The sequence below is a fragment of the Archocentrus centrarchus genome, unplaced genomic scaffold, assembly GCF_007364275.1.
Source record: "Archocentrus centrarchus isolate MPI-CPG fArcCen1 unplaced genomic scaffold, fArcCen1 scaffold_26_ctg1, whole genome shotgun sequence".
Taxonomy (NCBI): Eukaryota; Metazoa; Chordata; class Actinopteri; order Cichliformes; family Cichlidae; genus Archocentrus; species Archocentrus centrarchus.
In genome coordinates this window covers 3856352-3877067 of record NW_022060256.1, presented here as the reverse complement: position 1 = coordinate 3877067, position 20716 = coordinate 3856352, and the positions used below count along the sequence as shown (strand labels likewise).

The 20716-nt window shown below is 43.0% G+C and overlaps 1 protein-coding gene across 1 annotated transcript in view; it reads right to left on the bottom strand.

Annotated features, from left to right (window-relative positions):
- fras1 (Fraser extracellular matrix complex subunit 1) overlaps positions 1 to 20716 on the bottom strand; it is a 226705-nt gene that overhangs the window by 142539 nt on the left and 63450 nt on the right. Inside the window, exons 17-18 of the mRNA XM_030723395.1 lie at positions 13272 to 13412; positions 11606 to 11752 (exon numbers count right to left, since the gene is read on the bottom strand). Of these exons, the coding sequence (XP_030579255.1) occupies positions 11606 to 11752; positions 13272 to 13412 (288 nt within the window). The remainder of the gene's footprint in view (positions 1 to 11605; positions 11753 to 13271; positions 13413 to 20716) is intronic.

Here is a 20716-nt window from a genome sequence, read left to right as displayed (position 1 = left end):
GCCTCTAGAAAGGTACCATCAGTGCTGAAAGGTATATACAGGCATGACAGCAGCGCATGCTCCCAACCACATGACGTCTTCTTCAGTAAGACAGTGCTACACCGCGTACAGCAGCTATTCCAAATGCATGTAAAAGAAAAACTGATGACATAACTGGTAGCCAAGTATTCAAGTGCAAAACTCAAAAAGTTTCCTGGTTCAAAGAGAGATCGTATCTTCTACTTGATATGTCTATAATTTTAAATCAAGTATTAAATAAATAACGTAAGGAAATACGACTCTTCTGCCTCATTTTCTTATCTGGTTAAAACAAGTTGAAGGTTTGTTTTCTTGCCCTGCAGGCACATTTCTTTTTACTCACTGTTTTCTAAACAGACTTATTCATACGCTGTCCTTTCTTTAGTCTTGTGTTTTTCATTGATTTGTTTTCTGTAAAAATATAGTGCATGTTTGGAAAGTTTTTTTAAAGATGCTGCGCGGTCAGTCAGTCGAGCCCTGAAGAAAAACACTTCGTATTTAGTTTACAGCCCTAAAACTGAACTAATGGAAAATGCTGCTCACTAGTGACTCATTAGATTCTGTTTTCTCGTGCGTATTTCCACATGTTGACCTGGATGTTTATTTCATTTACATTTTGGTGAGCCATATATGATGCTGGTTGGGCCTAAACAGATTAAAAAAAATAATAAGGAAGGAACAAAAGATCTCAAGAGGAGGAAAAAGTGATAAACTTATGCAAATGTATTTCTAACCACGCTGGTTTAGTTATTACACTGGTGCATTACAAGTGGGAGGACTTAATTTATGTATTTTCACACATTAACATTTCCTGGAAAGGTTCATGTTTTAAACATATTCTATGAAGAGTCTTGGCTTTAGTTTCTTGATGTGGTGCTGCACTAAGGCATGATTTATAGTGTCAACCGTATCTGACATCTTTGTCAAAGTATCACAAAGCAAACGGCAGCCTCAGGGTTTTTCTCCAGAGCTTCTGAATAAACACAGAAACTCTGAGCCAAAGACTGCAGTTCCTCTAATGAACACTTGAGACTGACTCTAAATCAATCTCCATAAACTTTCCAAAAAAAAGACTCAGTCAAATCAATAATCTGGTAATCCTTCAAAAAGAATGAATGCACTCTCCATGCATCTCTAAAGCTTGAAAAAAGCCAGCTGGACTTCTTTGAGTTCTTGAAGATGTTTCTCCTCTCATCCAAGAGGCTTCTTCACTTCTAAAAATGGTGGAGAGTCCCAGGTATTTAAACCCTAGTGGGGGTTAGCTGCTCCGGTTGACCCACTATTGGGGGGTTTTGGGGGGGGGGGCCACTGTGAGCTTGCCCCACCCCATCAAGAAATGTCTTCAAAAACTCAAAGAAGTCCAATCTCCTTATTTAAAGCTCCAGAAACCGCCACGACCTGGATGACTGAGAACTTACACAGATAATTATTATTATTATAATTATTTCCATGGTTAAGAACAAGGCTGAGTCAAGATCAGAGGTCACTTCAAAGTCAGCAATCAGGAGATGGTAAATGGTAAATGGACTAGTTCTTATATAGCGCTTTTCTACTCAGTATGAGCACTCAAAGCGCTTATACAACCTGTTTGCATTCACCCATGCACTCCCATTCATACAAGCACTTCCATTTTTACAAAGCTAAGTGCTTTTAATTACCTAACATTCACACACTTTCATACTCCGACAGAACGGTCGGAGAGCAACTTGGGGTTAAGTATCTTGCCCAAGGATACATTGGCATGTAGCCCGGAGTAGCCAGGATTCGAACCGCTGACCTTCCGATCAGTAGGCGACCTGCTCTACCTACTGAGCTACAGCCACCCCAGATGGCTTCATGAATGGAAGTGCAGAGGCTCAAACCTCTGGTTCAAAGACCAAGTTTAACTTTTAAATTTACTTTAAGTTAGATACATCAACATTTCAGAGTAATAGTATATATATTTACTGCTTATCCCACATTTAGTTTGCTGGGACCTTCTTACCCTCCACCTATCTGGTTATATTTAGCGGGTTTACGGTGTAGGCAAACCTCTGGTTATTTGATTAAGATTAGGACTTTTTATTTCTGGTTACACAATTTGTCACCAACTTTGCTAAAAACCAAAAAAAACTTCATAGTTCATGCAGGTTTCTCCAGAGTGAGACTTCAGAAAACATCTGCCAGCTGTTTAGTCTTTGTTTCTGAGTATTAAGTCTGATTCCTGCCTGCAGAGCAGCGTTTCCTCCGACAGCCACCGGCTCACCATGCTTCTGAATATGGCATCTGCTCAGGTGGGTCACACTATGTTTCTGAAGCAGCTCCAATATCAACAAAGTAAAAGAATAAAAAAGAACTTCCTCTCTGTCGTCGCACATTCACACGTTTCATATCACATCACTTTACAACAAAATGTGCATCAGCATTTCTCCTGCCAACACTCTCCAGGCGGTCCAGCTCTCGGCGCTGAACAAATGGCTTCATGGTGGAGATAAGATAAATCAGGCGTCAGGCATTATTGACTGTGCAGACTATGACTGAATATAAACCTAAAATGGTATTGATTTGGGTCCTTAGAGTCTCTCTTTATGGCGCAGTTACCATTTTTGAAGCGCATGAAAAGAGATTCAAGAGTTATAAATGCACTGCACGCAAACCCAATGGTGGTATTCTCCTGTGGGCCGGATTTATGTGAGACCGTATCTTATATCATGCTCTTTTCCCCTGCTTCTCCTGCAATAGACAAAATGGAAACTTCTTTAATGAGAGTCACAGAAGAGAATCAAGACAGTAATGCGTCTCGCTCAGTTGTTGCATCGTGCAGCTGAAGAGAGAATAAAATTAGTTTCTTAGGGAGTGAGTGTGGGGATAACTGCAGAGATGAGGGCAAGCAAACGTGGAACATCATCTTTACTGGAACTTAAACGTGTTAGAGAAGCAGACAGAAGCTTTGTGGTCCTGTCTAGACAGGGATTTATATACGTCCCTCAGGGTGTCCTATATTAGGCCCATTGTTATGGGCTATTCAGTTCCTGTATAATCAGAGTAAAAGCTTGATTTGTAGTACTTTCAAGTCAGACCTGTTCCCAGCTGGACTGCCAGAGCTGTTACCGATTCTGTGGACAGAAGCTGTCGTGTACGCTGGTCTCAAGATCTTGTCTTGACTTTTTACAGATGATGTGGTCCAGCTGTCTTCATCAATCACCACCTCAGCCCACCTCAGCTCAGCTCAGCTCAACCCAGCTCAGCCCAGCTCAGCCCAGCCCAGCTCAGCCCCACCTCAGTTCAGCTCAACCCAGCTCAGCTCAGCCCAGCTCAGCCCAGCTCAGCCCAGCCCACCTCAGTTCAGCTCAACCAAGCCCAGCTCAGCCCAGCTCAGCAGTTTGCAGCATCACACAGTTTGAGTGTGATGTGGCTGAGGTGAGAATGAGGCCATGCTTCTCGACTGTGGGTTGATGATGTGCTGCTGACTCAAGTGGAGGAGTTCAAGAATCTCAGTGTGTTGTTCACCAGTAAAGGCAGAGCGGAGCAGGAGGCTGACAGCTGGGTTGGTGTAGAGTTCACAGTGATGATGATGATGCTGTACTGAGTGAGTGAAGGCAAAACTGTGGGTGGAGCTACACCCTCACCTGCAGGATGGACATGAGCTCTGAGAAGATGGATGGACTACCTCAAAACTGGTACTGTTCATGACCTGGGAAGTCCCTTTAGATGCTCCACTTCTCTTTTAGTTGCTTCACAAAGGAGAATAAAAAGATTCGGTGATGCTGCTCAGAGGCACTGAAACAGGCTTTAAAAGGATGTGAGAGGAGCCGGAAATCAGTCAAATTATTATAATTTCATGGTTTCTATGCTTTATTTTATTTCATTCAGTTTTACCATTTTAACATAATCAACATTTCATTGTTTAAACTTTATTACTGCTTGTAATTGTTTTTTGTTCTCATACAGTTGTGTAGTTTTTACTTTTGTTGCTTATAAAGTACTTTGAATTTGATTTGTCTGAAACGTGCTGGAGAAATTAAACTTAACAATACAAACTCAGGACTAAAACACAAAACCAGAACAAAGCTGATCACAATGATTCAGTCATTTTATAATGACACAATAATTATGGTATTTGTGCGTTGAAAGCAGCGCCTTTAATTCTTCTGAGCTTTAATTATCTGTGAGTATTTCCCTGGAGCAAAATGAAAAATCAAAAATAAAATAATCTAATAACACTTTTGACAAATTTCTTCCACATTTAGCAATTTAATTGCAAATGTTTTCATTGAACTCCTAAAATAACTGTGATTCCTTTGGTCTCTAACTGTGATGTAATTAATGCAGCTATTTAAAAAGGCCTCTGTGACTTCATATGTTGTTTTCTATTATGATCCTGGCTCTGTTGACCCAGCGCTTTGGTTCTGAGTCTTGACTCCTATTTATGTTTGATTTCCAGTTTATTGTAGTTTTGTTTTCCTTTATTGTTTCCTTCTCTGGTTTTGCTGTATTATGACTCATGTTACAGTTTATTTGTATCTTCAGGCTTTCTTAGTTTAGTGATCTGAGTTTGGTTGTGTTTGATTCCCTCAGCGTGTGTTTCCTTGTCTCCTTGTCTCCTGTTCCCTGTGTTCAGCTTTGCCTCCTTGTCTCATTAGTATCATTCGGTGCACCTGCCCTTCCAGCTGTTCCCACATTACCCTGATGTGTTTACACTGCCGTCATCAGTCCTCCTGTCTGTGCTGTCGAGTTTTCTAGTTAAGTTTTTGGGTTATGTTGGCTCGCTGACAGCCAGTTTATGTTCAGCATTTCCTTTTTGTAAGATTCAGTAATAAAGCTGTTATTTAGGTTGCACTTCCTGTCTCCTGAGTCCTGCTCTGCGGTCCAATCCTGCCTGCCACATGACAAACTGTGTGCACTGCTGTAAGTGAATTACACAGATCTTCACACAGCCTCCACAACTCTGCCTCAGTCCTATTTTATCTGATTAACTGGATTCAAGGCAAAGAAGAAAGCAGCAGATAAATGAGAACGCTCTGAAGATCCAAAGATAATAAAACCAAACCAGCTGCGCAATCAAAGCTGGAAAAAGTTATATTTCGACTAAAGTGATCAACAGAGGCAGCTGTAACTTATTTTAATCTGTTCTTATTCTTGCTGGCCTTCAGCACCAGCACTCGGAGAGAGACACTGGCAGCAGCTGCTGCTGTGGGCACCAGCGTTCCTGTAATGTGTTTCCATGGAGGGATTTTATTCTCAGCTGACCACGCAAAAAAGAGGGAAGAACATGATCCCATGTCTTTCATTTTAATGCTGGCATGCTGTGTTTCTATGGTGATGCATTCAGGTCTATTTTAAACCTCACATGTTAAATGCTGGCTCCGGCACAATCATGATGCAAAACACACTCCTGCAGCTGTAAGCTCGGAGTGGAAGCGTTCCAGAAAAACTCAAGTTGATTCTCTTTACTTTGAAAAACGGGGTTAAAAAGAGAAAGAAGAAAACCAGAGGCAGCAGGAGAGAGGCAGCAGGCCGGCCACGATGAAACCATCTCACGGTTCTTTCTCCCCAACAGGACGTATAACATGTTTCTGCTGTGACGGTCACACGTGAACAGCAACAGTGTTTTTGTGACTTTGTTCACATTGAGCCGTTCAGCCTGAATCACACTAACAAGTGTTCCTCACAGACAGGAACTACAACAAGCACTTTGCAAGGATTCATGCTATCTGATCACATGTGCATTATTCATGTTTGTACATTAAAAGAAATCTTGACATGAATGCACAGTCCAAAGGTTAAAGGGCATTTAACATGATTTATGGCATGTTGGGAAACATTTAATGTCGTAAATACTCTTTAAAGGAAAAATAAACATAATAAATAAATATTTTTACATTTACATACTGTGACGTTTATACTGCACAACAGTTTCATGCTGGCAAATGCAGCTGTCAGTACTGTTTAAAGGGAACATCTTTTACAGTGGACTGCAGATTCAGGTCACCCAGCCCACATGCCCTTTTTAATCTCTGCACACACCTGAGTTTTCTCCAGCCCTGACTCATCACTGTGTCCCATCATTCACCTGAGACTGCTGTCATATTATCGGCACTAGCCTGGCTGAGTCTGTGTCACACATTAACTAACTGGTTTGTGTGAAAACTGAGCACATTCAAAGGAGCCAAACTGGGAGAAACACCGGACTAACAAAAAATGTGACATTTTTTACATCTACCTATTATTTTTACGGGTACAAGCTATTAGAGTCTGTCTCCAACAGATGTGAACATTTCTGCAAAAACATCACAAATGATCATTTGAAAAATTTGGCAAATCTAGAAGGAACAGCTGCATGTATGGGACAGGACTGCCTGTGCTGCTGAATAGTGATGAAGGGAGAATCCCTGAAGATCCAGCACAGAAGAAGAAACAGAGAGAGAGAATAAAAGGAGGCGTCTGCCTCTGATCGCTGCTCTCATGTGAACTCGTGACTCAGAGCAAAAGCCTCGTTTGCCCAAAGACGTTGTCTAACACCGATGGTATCGCTGCCTGGACAGAGGCAATCCAAGGTTCTGTGTGTGTGTGTGTGTGTGTTCTGGCCACACAGAAATGATGACCCCAGTATTTCTGAGGCCCAGAAGTGCCACAAGGCATCTTTTATTAACTAGAGTTTGGCTGAGCTTGACCCATTTGAGATTAGGTTCTGTGTGTGTGTGTGTGTGTGTGTGTAGGTGGGTGTGTGTGTGTGTGTGTGTGTGTGTAACCCAGTAGTGCGTGCCTGTACACATGCACATACAAGTGTGGGGCAAATCTGGTTACAGTTTTACATCCCCAAACAGCGTGTCATCAAAAACTGTAATTAAAAGTCGATGTTTTCCCCTCAGATGTTGTTTACCCCCCCCCCACCATCTCCTCCATGCTGACTTCTGATCTTGTAAATATGCATGTTTATAATCTATAGCCCACGGTCCCGATAGGTAAAAACTCATTTCATTAACCAGCAAGGAGGAGGACAACACCAGGACACACACGCACGCACGCACGCACACACACACACACACACACACACACACACACACACACACACACACACACACACACACACACACACACACTCTGCTGTTTCACCTGCCAAATACAAACGGCTGATTTTAGGCACAGTGAAGAAGAAGAAGGTGAGGTGGAAGTGAACTACAAGCTGCTGTTTATGAAGATCTCACAAAAATTCACCTTTATCACCACAGATTTTTCTCTGATACTGGAAGAAAGAAACTCATTTAAAGTTGCTTTTTTTAAACACCAGTGGAAAGAAACTTCTCTCCCGTTTGTTGTTCATCTCCAGGAAAATTAGTGCAGGATTAGTTTATGGCCACCACTCTTCATTATTCTGATGCATCTTTTACAGTTTGCTGTGGCTCTAAATCACACCTCACAGTCCTTTGGAGTCAGATTGCATATCTGCATAACAGGTATGCCTGTTTAAGACCATTTATGGAGAAGAGAGAGCAGATTTCTCCCATATTGGCTTCTCTTCATTGGCTCCCTGTTAAATCTAGAATAGAATTTAAAATCCTTCTCCTCACATACAAGGTCTTGAATAATCAGGTCCCATCTTATCTCAAAGACCTCATAGTCCCATATCACCCCAACAGAGCACTTCTCTCTCAGACTGCTGGCTTACTTGTGGTTCCTAGGATACTTAAGAGTAGAATGGGAGGCAGAGCCTTCAGCTTTCAGGCCCCTCTTCTGTGGAACCAGCTTCCAGCTTGGATTCAGGAGACAGACACCCTCTCTATTTTTAAGATTAGGCTTAAAACTTTCCTTTATGATAAAGCTTATAGTTAGGGCTGGATCAGGTGACCCTGAACCTCCCTTAGTTATGCTGCTATAGGCCTAGGCTGCTGGGGGGGTTCCCATAATGCACTGTTTCTTTTCATTCACCTTATTTACTCTGTTTATACTCCACTCTGCGTTTAATCATTAATTGTTATTAATCTCTGTCTCTCTCCCCCTCAGCAGATGACCCCCCCTCCCTGAGCCTGGTTCTGCTGGAGGTTTCTTCCTGTTAAAGGGAGTTTTTCCTTCCCACTGTCACCAAGTGCTGCTCATAGGGGGTCGTTTAGACTGTTGGGTTTTCTCTGTATTATTGTAGGGTCTTTACCTACAATATAAAGCACCTTGAGGCGACTGTTTGTTGTAATTTGGCGCTTTATTAAAGTTGAATTCAATTGAATTTACCATCACATTTTAATAATAATAATAATTTTTATGCTAAAGAGTGCTTCACAGCAGCAACAGGATTAATCAGAAAACAGAAACATCAAGACCAATAAATTGTAGTGAGAAATTTAGGAATGTTAAGTTTAATGCAAATTAAAACTTAAATAGATAAAATCCAGGAAAGCCTTTTCCTTAAACAATGATTTAAGACACAATCTGAAGAAGTTACCGGCTCTGCTGCCTCCTTTAGTTTCCAGTCCGGCTTCTGGAACCACCAAAAGGCTTCTGCCCGAGGATCTCAGTGTACATGCTAGTGCATATGGTAGTAAGAGGTCAGAGACGTAGCTACATCAAGGCCATGAAGGGCCTTAAACAATAAAATCTTTAAAAAATGTGTACTATAACATGCTGGGAGGCAGCTGAATTCTGTAGTCGTTGAAGAGACTTTTTGCCCAGGCAGGTAAGAAAAAAAAAAGGCTGTTGCAGCAATTTAGGCCAATTTTTACACCTTTAAAAAGATGTAAAATGCTCTCTGTGTCATTAAGGGCACCATCACACCCACAGTTCATTTATTCTGGTCCCAATCAGCTGATGAGTTTGTAAACTTGTAGCTTTGTCTTGTGGTTTGGTTGCTTTTCACAGCAAGAAATCTCTGAGCAAACTCCACATAATTCAAAATGAGTCGCTCCAAACCACATGAGAACATTCAGTCTGCTCATTGGTCAGTTATCACTGAGGAGGGACCGGTGATTAACAAATACAGGAAGAAGGTGCTGTGTTTGGGAATAGTGGGTAAGAAGTGAGCTCTCAGTTCATTTTAATACTAGCTGCTACAGATTTTGTACCCTGCATGTCTGTGGTGCTCTGCAGCGTCAGAAGGCAAAGTATTCCCACCTACAGGAAGCTGTTTAGGTCAAACTTACACCTGATAGTCAGAGACATCGAGGTTAACAAACCACTCCGGAGTTTGTTTGGAACCAGAACAAGACCAACTCTTCCAAAACACCCTAAATGTTAAAATCTCTATTATTTCTTGGGATCTGGTTTGGTAAAATGCTTGTTATCAAACCAGATCCAAAATTATTTTCAACAGGCTTGAAAAATTCCAGCTGATGGCAGAATCTGTGCTCGTGAGCTGAGATGCAATGGCATGAATTTTGGTTTTGTCTCAATTCAATTGGAGAAAATTATTTGACATCCAAGACGCAGACATGTGTGTGTATCATTAGCATAAAATGAAAAGAATATATAAATTATATGCCCAAGGGGAAGCATATATAAGGAGAACCAGAGTGGCCCTAAAACTGACCCCTGTGGAACACCATACAAAAGAAGACCCAAAGCTCTTCACAGGGTCACAGACTCTCCTGTCTGACAAATATGACTAAAACTATGATAAGCTTGTGCCAGATATTCCCACTCAGTGCCTCAGTCTGTCCAACAAAATGCTGCGACTGAGTTTAGCAGTGAGCACAGCGGATATCCCCGAGCGTTATGGTTCAAAGTCAAGAGTTAACATCGTAAAAAGGAAGTACAGGAATCCAAACTCATATTTCCCTATTTTACAATTTGTTTTGATAAATAGGATTGAGAATTGATGTAAAAATATATTATATGCACAATAGTCCTCAGCTCAATGAAAACAAACTACAAAAAGGGTTATTATTGCATTTTTGTGGTTTACTTGCAGACAACTGATTGGCTAACTAGAGCAGCTGCTATAATTCACATTGCAGTAATTAATCCTGCTGATGGACGCATTAAGCTTCACATTCTGTCAAGTGGTTTGATTATTTCAGTGATTTTTGAAGCAGGGGAGTTAATCAGGAGACTTAATCAGCACCAAACATCAGCTGTGATGCAGGGCTCAGTGAAGCTGGGATTCTGTAATTATTTGGAAAATGACTGGAAAGAAGGGCGGACGCGTGTGGGTATGTCGAAGTAAACAGTTCCATCATTTATTCTTTATTGTTGAATTCTACAGCACTGGAAATAAGGGACAGCCTCATATGAGGGACCTTTTATTTATTCCTCTGCTGACTGCCAAAGGGTCTGTAACTCGCTCCTCAGCGACAAACAGGAACAACCTGGATTATGTAGGAGGCATCCGGGTGAAGAAGTGGGAAATCTCAGATGGCAAATGTGGCGATGGCCTTGAAGACCGACGGCTGTAACGTGTTTATGTTGTGAAAAGGTGAGTTTTAACCCTAAATGATCTTTTCCCAACCATAAACAAAAATGAAATAAACAGTGAGAAAAAGCAGAAGGACAAATGTCTGTAAAGTCCCTGCTGAAATGATGTCTCATGGTTAAAAGCAGGGATGCACCGATACAACTTTTCCAGTTCTGATATGATGTCGATACCGCGGCTTCAAGTATCTGCGGATATTTCAGGTCAGACTGAGAGACCGTGTACTGATTTCCAGCTTTTCCCGCTCACTGAATGTACCTCCTCACACACACTGTTAGGATAATATTAACTGAGTCCTTTTTCACTAATACCTGATAACAGGCAGATATCCAATCCAATTATTGCCTCTCTAACTGAATGTCCTGTGGATTAAGCCTCCACCATCCCTCCTTCCTCTTTTTCTGTTATCATTTTTACTGCTACTGTGTCTGGTAGTTGGTAGAGAGTCGATGGAGAACACTGACATGGTGAGATATATATATATATATATATATATATGGGAATAATAACACCTGATATCAGGTTACACCTGAAATAAGTGCTCTGGAAAAAAGGGCAAAAACCTGATTTGTGTGGAAACAAAAATGTAGAAACTGTGTTTTTGCTTCAGCACTAATTTTAAAGGTAACAATAAAGATCCTGCAGGGTAAAGTACAGGGTTTTCACTTGATGGGGGACTTTTCAGAGGCCCCCCAAAGAGACAAATAAAAAGAAAACTGGCATGGCAAAATTATATTTCATTTACTCAGTTTACTTAATTTGTTGTTTCTTAATTAAACTGTTTTAATTAACAGTAAAATGCATAGATGTCTACCTGACAATCCAACACATCCCTGTTGTGCATGTAGACTGAGCTTACATGTGTTGTCACCTCTCCAAAGAATTAATCTGAGCCAAGAAACCCCTGAAAGTAAAATAAACTCCAAGAGCATCTATTTTACAAAGATCACTGGCATTTCTAATGAATAATGGAGGCTACTGGAGCTTCAGACACAGGAACTGGTATGTCTCAGTGTGCAAAGCTCAGCAGGCAGAGCAAGGGCCTATCCCTGCTAAGGTTGGTAGTTCTACTTCCGCGAGGGCCACTTGGACTAAAAAACAGCACTCATGTCAGTGTGTGTGATGACAGCTTTGCACAAATGGCATATAAATGAGCATTAAATATCCTTATTCACACACACACACACATTTACACACAGCCTGACTTACTGAGGCACTCTCCAGAGACAGCATTAAGGAAATGCCCCTCTTGGCAGCTCGCCCTGCAGTAGCCGCTCTGCAGGGACGCCAGCGGGGTGCAGGTGGTGCAGTCGGCCTGGGAGGGTCCAGAGCAGGTCTGGCAGGAGGGATGGCATGCTGCGAGAGAGGAGGACAAAGAGGGGTGAGGGAAGCAGGTGATAACATACATGTGAAAACTTCTTGACTGCATTTGTGCTGTTTGGAGCATTTTTAATGCAAATATCTGAGAAATTAATGTGGCATTCTGTGTGGTACACACAAGCCAAGAAGACTGTGCTTCAGTTTTTGAAACCGCATAAGGTGAGTGGTCACTACAAAGAATAAAAGAATATAGGCATGAACAAGCCAACATGCTCAGCAGGTGGCTTTGTCCATCTTTGATATACAGTTTGTAGTTTGCTCGTCAGGGGGGATGATGTAGAGCAGGTTTGGCAGAGCTTAATTTCTGGTTGGATTTTAGTAAACAGCTGTTACGGGGATGGAAACAGAGCTGATGAAATAAAAGCGCTCAGAAAGCTCAGCGGCGCCACACAGTCGATGCTAATGCTTTCTGGCTCTGCCGTTATGAGCCACAACTTTCACATTACACACAATCATTTGGTGCATTTAAACAACACACGGCGTCTTATTGCCTCGCATTAAAAGTCACCGGCACCAGTTGTAGCAAATGTTTATTCTCATCTAGACTGAAGCACAATTCCTCTTCAGAGGATCTGAGTAGCTTCTAATGAGCCAATCAGTACTGAAGGAGACAAGGCCAAGTCAGCAAACACAGCCCATTCATCCCAACAGGCTCTGAGCGCATTACTTAACCGTCTCTGCTTCCATCTTCATCGCTCATTCCAGTTACTGAAGCCAGGTTTGAATACGTGATTCAGTGACATCTACAAAGGTCTTCTCTGTTGGTTTTCCTCAAGACGAACAATAAAATTTAGCATATTTATAAAGGTCTGAGGGTAAAGCTGGTAAATGAGCGATAGAAAGGGTCATCTTGTTTCAAATGAGGTCAGAGACAATAAACCAAGCTGAGGTAATGAGTAGAAGATTAGAGCAAATGGATTTTCATTAAGCAGCGAGTCGTGGAGGGGAGGAGGGGAGGCAGGCAGAAGAGCCCCGCTAAGGTTAACGTCCTGTTGTGCAGTTACATCCATGACTTTTTAACTTAACACTAGTGTAAGAAGTTTCATTAGAGTATTTAAAAAATAAAGATCTTTAATCAGGTAGTTTACCTTTAACTTTGGTGTGGTTACAAACCCCGGGGCTCTCACGTCAGTTTCCTGAGGAGTTTCTGGGTTCAGTCAGTCACACTGAGTAAAACGTTAGCCTTGTTTGTCCTCGGTGGGTTTGACAGGTTGGGCACTTTTGATTGGTGGAAAAATTGTGTTACTCTCAATCTCCTTACACACTTTTATTTTATAGGTATGAAAACCAACTACAAACCAGCGCTCTGACGCACAGAGGAATCTGTTTTTGTTGATGCGTGTTTTTGCTTCGCTGCCTGTGTGAGAATTACGACCTCGAGGCTCTCTCTGAAATTTCCTCAGGTTTAAGGTTAGAATTTGGGGAGAGGAACGTGTTATGTCGCTGAGTGTGACAGTATAATGGCAGGTGTGTGTGTGTGTGTGTGTGCTCTCACCTTGGCATTGGTTGTCCTGAATAAAGAAGCCTTGTGGGCATGTGGGGACACAGCGGCCCTCATACAGGCTGGACGGGGAGGGGCAGGACGTACAGTTGTCTGCAGATGGCCCGGTACACTGCCAGCAGGAGGGATGACACTCTGAAAAGGACACAGAGAACAGCTACGTGTTCACAACACACACAAAAAAAGATTACAAAGGAAAGAGAGGAGGATGCTCGATCCCCAGCTGTGCCCGCTCACTCCTTTCCTGTAACCCCAGCAGAAAAACACGAGTGGGCTGTGCTGTTGTACTTTTGTTTGCACTCCTAGAAATGGGTTTCGAGGTGAACTGAAAGGAGATGGCCCAGTAAAAATAACAACATCTCCACACATCACTGCAAACTTTATAACAAGCCTGGGGACAAACAGCACACGAGGATTATGGCTGTCTGACAGACGCAATAAAAGAGTGGGGTTCCTGCCAATATGAAGAATATGAAGCAGGTATTCAACAGTTTTTTTTATTGCTGAAGTAAGAACAGATTAAACTGTCCTTCCCACAGTGTCTCTCTTTTGCTCCCTTAGCAACACACTGCAGTACTTCATGATAGCTTTGAAATGGAGGTCACAATGTCGACGACCAAGCTCACTACGCAGTAGACAATGTAAAAGATGGACACCAGATACATTATGTACAGAACTGCAACATAGTGCTGCAGACACACAGGATATGTAAGCAGGAGCATCCTGAGGACAGTTCATTGGGTGTTATAATGTTTTACAGCTGAGCTCCAGAAACAAAGAAAAAGAGAACGCACAGCAGAAAAGCTCCGAGCTCACGAGTCTCTGCAGATGATACAATAATCTGCAGTAAAGATTTAGTCATTTTCCCAGCCTGGAGCATTCATCTACAGCACGGTGAAAAGTGTGTTTGTTTATATCGAGTCACACAGTTAGCAGCAATGCAGCATTAATGCAACTTAAAACTCAGCCCCATTCTTAACTGCTGATCCTTCTCAGGGTCAATGGGAACTGAAGCTGACAAAGGAGCAAGAATCACGTTATGATTATATAAGACAGACTCAGCTGCTCTCGTTACTGTAAAGTTACACACTAAAAAATAACCGTAGCCTATGTAACTGAACTGAATACAGCGTCCACCACCACTCCTGCTATCTTACTGTTACGTTACTGTACTTTGTTCTGTCCCTGCTGGCATGTCTGAAATCTGACTCTCAGGAGCTTTTAGTCAGCTCTGCCAGCCAGAAGTAACGTGACACTCGGATAAGGCCGGCAGCCAGATTCCCCAATCAGAAGTTACGCATTAACACCGGAGTGAGTGCCAGCCCAGAGAGCCTCATCCAAGGTGGACACATGCCAACCAAGATGGAAATCTGTAATATGCTCTGCTGCTTAATTTGGACTGCTGACATAATAAACAAACCTTCCACACCGATGATTGTGAAACATTTCAGAAAACTAAAAAATGCAGAAATTATAGGTGAAGCTTCGAAGGCTGACGCAGGAACCTGGCCTCTAAATGAAACTAATTCATCAAAACTGCAACTCACAAACTGTGCAGTGTCGTAACACTAATAACTCATGTTCACTAACTCGGTGATGATTCATCGAAGAAGATGAACACAGATGATCACGAGATGATAAGTGATCCTGCACAAACAGGACGTGTGTGGAAGCTGCTCTTACATTTTCAATTTAAGTGATTCGCTCGTTGCACGTACACACGTGTGTGTGTGTGGGTATATATATAACACACACTTCCTGGTTTATTCATCCTCCACTTACATGCCCCCACACCCATCACCACCACAGCAGTTGCCCTGAAACGGGCCTTTCATGCAGCCTTTCATGTCTGCTTTGGCACCATGAAGACAAATAGATGAGCAATGCTATCAGCTCTGGCAGCTGAGAGTGGTTCGTGCTGCTGCTGGGGGTTCGAATGAAAGACAAAAGGCCTGTCATCAACTGGCCAGCAGCACCAGGTGTGTGCGCATTACCTGTCTGCTTTTAGTATATTTACACTGAAGTATGTGTGTGTTTATAATGACTCCTCTCTGGATTCTTTCAGAGGGCTGTCAGCTGCATCCGGGTCTTGTGTACACACTGCATGACAGCACTGGCAGGAACGCACTAGAGCTCTACCTGAGCCAACACCACTGTGTGTGTGTGTGTGTGTGTGTGTGTGTGTGTGTGTGTGTGTGTGTGTGTGTGTGTGTGTGTGTGTGTGTGTGTGTGTGTGTGTGTGTGTGTGTGTGTGTGTGTGCGCAAAAACATTTACCCTATGGGACTATCTCAGTGTCAGAGCCAGGACTTTTAAAGTCACAGAGTTGTCAGCTGAAACTGACAATCTGACATCCCATCATCGCCCACCGTCTCCCTGCCGCCTACCCATAATCCCCTTGTTCTTCCTCGTCAGCTATGGCAGCTTAATTGGTAGAAGAGATGAGAAGACGTCCAATATGTTTATGACTGAGTTTACCACCCACAAACGTGTCTGTTCATCCAACAACATGCAAAAAATCAGAATCAGTTCTTCTTGCCAATCACGAGCTCCCCACAAATCTCCACATCAACAGTCCAAAAACAAACACAGGCTCACGAGCGTATTCAGCGGGCCTGCTGTCAAACTTATGTCATTAATACGGCGAGTGAATAAGAGTGATAGGAGGCTTCTCGCGCTTTTATTGCAGCTTGGATATCTAATTTGTTCCAGGGCGGAGAGCGCATATTGATTCCTGTAGTAGCCAAATTCATGTGCGCAGGCGTTCTCATCACACATTATCTGGTGCACGAGCTCAGAGAATCAGATTCATTACTTTGTTTTGTGCTGATAGGGTCATAATTTGAGGTGGGCGCAGTCGATGAGCTTGTGATTTAGTTTGGGGCGTGAGTGCTCCTTAATGCTTTCCATAAACGATCCTCCTGGTACAGTACAGGGCTTATCATTTCATAAGTGTGGCAGAGAGCGCTGCAGAAACACAGGTGGATGGTTATATCTCATTTGTCTGAAGTGTCTAACATGTCACTCATATTGATTCTGTTGTGTTATGGGATGCTAGAAATCAGCCCATTTCTAGGAGAAGCAATTTTTAGGAAATGGAAACGACAACTGCTGCAAGAGCTGAGTTACAAATATGTGAGCAAAGAAATGACAGGAAACTGGGCCCCTGAACAGAGTTCTCTGATTTAAATGACACATATTCGGTTTAATCCACCCAATTAAAGTGCAGAAAATGACTCTTTTCCCCCTCATCCTCCCTCAGCTCCTCTCAAAATCACTGTGGTCATCTGACAATAACCACAGAAACTGCAGCACTGAGGAGGTGGATGGCTGTGCTCACTGGCACCGACATGCACCCTTTTTTTCTTATAAAGAAGTGCACTGATTCAGAGGCCTGTCTGAATCACAGTGTGTTTGTGTCTGCGTGTACCTTAGTGGCTCTGGTAGAAATATCATCAGCCCTAAGGCTCCTGGTTAGGTTCCCAAAGAGACCTGGAGTTATATACCAGGGCTTCTGCTGCCTTGATGCACCTGCTGTGGCAATATTAGCTGCTGAAGTTCTATATTAAAGACCTACAGAGGAGTGCTGGGAGTGACCACAGGTTATGTTGGGTTTATCAAACAGAAGACCTTGGTTTGTGTCCTGTTGGGCTTTTTTCCACTTTGATATTACTGTGGCTCTACGTTACTGAGAGACTTCTGTGTTCAGGTACTTGCCTGTGGTTAGTTCTCAGCACTTGACACGGTTACCCTGAGGAAGTCCCCCGAACAGTTTGGTCTGAAAGCTTCTATAAAGTGTTTTCATAAGGTGTGGAGCTACTGTGTGCTCTTCAATGCTCTTTCACATGAAGTCTCTAAGTCTTAGGAACTCTAGTGGAAGAGCGCTATCTGACAGAGACATACCTGACAGAGACATACCTGACAGAGATACCTGACAGAGAGATACCTGACACGTCAGTCACACAGGCCTAGTGACCAATTGGTGATCACCTGGCAACCTCTGATTGCTACGGAAACATGTGCATTCCCTGTCCAGCTGGTGAGTGGCTGTTGGACATCACTGTGTGAAATCAATCACAGAGATGTTGCTGCACCAAAAACCTCCTCCTAACAGACACAGACCTGTCTGCAAACGACCACCCTCCTCAGGATAGAAATGATCTCAGAGCAGCCTGTTCGAGGTTCCCGACTGTAAACAATAACCAGGTGAGCTCTCCATGATTTGTTGTGATGCGTTCAGTCCATTTTCCATACCACACGAAACCAGTTTCAGAAAGAAGAAACACATCACATATGGTAATGAGGGAACATATTTTCAGCAGCAAAGCCTGCACAGAACCACAGGAAAGAGTGAGGCGATAAACACCTTTAATCTTCATGATGGAGAGAAGCAGCCCCGAGCTGAAGATCATATGTCACTAAAACACATCTCACAGCTTCAGTCCAGCCTTCTAACACATCAACAGAAAACAGAAAACCGCCTGGCATTAATTCAGCTCAGTGTTTCAGCTGAATTAAACAACTAACTGAAAGCCCAGGAGACAGTGTGTGTGTGTGTGTGTGTGTGTGTGTGTGTGTTTGTGTGTGTGTGTGTGTTCGTGTGTGTGTGTGTGTGTGTGTGCGTGCACGTGTGTGTACTGAATGGAGAGTGAGGGATTTACAGCCTGGAATGTGCTCTCAGATATCTGATAGCTCAGAGGCTCCGGCCCTCTTTAATGTCAACATGAATGTGTGTGTGGAAACGCTGAAGTCTTCTGCATGCTTACACATCCTCCTCCTCCTCCTTTACAGGACAGTAGCTGCTGAGGAGGTCTGGTTATCTTTCAGAGTACAACATACACACACACACACACATGCACACAAACTCATACAACAGCCTGCATTGTTCCCAGCTGTACATCTGAACCCACTGACACTCCACTGAGGGAAACCTTTGTTAGAGAGAATGGAGGCAGAAAGGAGCAACTTCTTTACATATTACTGTGAATGGAGCTTAATGACGTGTCATTTATCAGAGCGATCTTCTGCTAAATGTGCGTTGAGCTGACAAAAGGAGGCTTAGTGTGAACCTGGCACTCACAGAATAGACACAATAACTCGATGTTGATGCAAGCACTTCAAATACAGGTTCTCTGTGTAACAGTTTTCTCATATGTTATTTGCCAAACACAGCAAAGAGTAAAATCAAAATGTGAAGAGTAAAAAAAAACAGCTTCTACACATTCTGCTTGTGGCCTTCATCAGGGTCAGTGACGCCTAAATAAACATGCTGTGTGTGCGTGCGCGTGTGTGCGCACGCACAGGCGTGTCACCACAGACTCTGTAACTCACCATCATTTCCTCGTCTCTCTCCTCAGGCTGAAACACGCAGGCACGTCTGTCCTCTCAGTTCGTGCTGCCATCAGACACTTTGTATCTACAGCAGTCTCTCTATTGACTTTATGTGTAATGGCACCACATCTAGAATTCACTTTGCATTCAGCTCACTTAGGCTGCTTTCCCTTCGTGTGTTTTGTAAGTAGAAGTTGTTCCAGTTGTACTACAGCTTTAATTTATGAAGACGAGAATGAAAATTGCTCTCAAGCTTAACATGACGCACCTTGAGCCTGTAGAGCCAAGCTAGCAGCTCTGCTTAGGGTGCACTTTCTTTATTTAATGAGTCATTTTTCACACATGGACTGTGGACAGTGTTGGCAGATTCTGACCTAATTCTGATTCATCAGCTACTTTATTAGGTACACCTCACTTTTACTGGGTCAGACCCCCTTCTGCCTCTTTGGCACAGAGTCAACAAAATGCTGGAAACATTCCTCAGAGATTTTGGTCCATATTAACACGAATGCATCACTCGGTTCCTGCAGATCTGAGTGGGATGTGGTGAACCGGCTGTTTCACCACATCCCAAAGGTGCTGAGATCTGCTGACTGTGGAGGCCATTTGAGTGCAGTGAACTCACAGCCGTATTCAAGAAACCAGTCTGAGATGATGTGAGCTTAGTGACATGGTGCATTATTATCAGTGGTCAGAAGATGGTTACACTGTGGCCATAAACGGATGGACTTCCTGTTGCCTTGTGAACAGCTCAAAGCAGTTCCTCTCCTCTGACTTCTGATATCAACCAGGCATTTCCACAGAGAGCTGCTGCTCACTGGATACTTCCTGTTTTTCAGACCCTACAGTTGAACAGGTGAACCTATAATAAGGTGCTCAGTGAGTGCAGACAGCAGTCTGGAGTATCTCAGATGATTCTGGTCTACCCTCTGCAAGGTTACAGGTCGGGTTTGATATTTTCTATTTTCATGCACACATATCTTCTATCAGACTAAAGGAAAAATAGTCATTCAGGTGCTGAATTTACTCTATTTAAATGTCAGAGTTACAGCAGTTAAATCATTTAGCCTGTAGTGCTTCAGCTGTGGGCATACATGCAAGTCTTGCTACAGACTGAACTTCCATTTTGTGTCAACAGCTTTAAGACACTTTACTTAAAACCACTTTATTCTACCTTTGCTCAGTGTCGGTGCCGTGTGACCACAGAGACGAATGAGTATCGGAGGACCCTCCGATACCACCACTCATTGATTTGTAATTGTCTCCTCCAGGATGATTAAGGAAATCCAATACTCCTAAGGCCTTTTCAATTCCAGGTAAAGTAAACAAAATTTTCTCGGGTGCCTGAACTTAACAGCAAATTATTGTGAGGAGACAAATCACACTATTACCTAAACGGCTTCTCTAAAAGCAGAGTGCAAGGATCCATTTGTTCAATGGAAATGAGGATTTTGTTTCTTTGTATTCAGGTTATTTGACTCGATGGGCCGCAAACATCCATTACTGAAACATAAGAAGCACGACGACTAACTTTGACTCGTTTCATCACTTCTAATGCAAATTTAAGAACTGCGTTCATTTGTAGCAGCAAACCACCCTCAGCCTCGCTTCAGTTCATTCACCACACAGGAAGCGGGGAAAAGCATGAACAACATGAGCAACAAATTACAGTGTTTCCCAGCTGCAGAGGGAGCTTCAGCTAACAGGAAGATACGAAGACATTCCTCAGAGCGGCCTGTAATTTACGTGCTCGCTGAACTGCACTCACACTTTGAAACACAGCTGCTGAGCTGCTGTAAACAGATGAGGATTTATCTGCGGCACCGCGGGAAATCCCAACAAAACCACGAGCGCAGCTCGCCTCGTCTTCTGCTGCTCCGTAGTTCACTTCCTCTGACTGCTCAAACTCCACGCAGCAAGCTCCAAGTTGATGAGCAGTCTCAACCACCGGATGACTGCCCCTTATTATCTCATGACAGTTATTTCAAAGTGTTGAATTTGCTGTTGGAAGCTTTTCACTCATTTTAGTGAAGGAGGCCATCACTAAAAACGGGACTTCTCTAATGAGAAATCTCTAAATCTGTGGAGCAGTGTAGTGTTTTCTTAATAT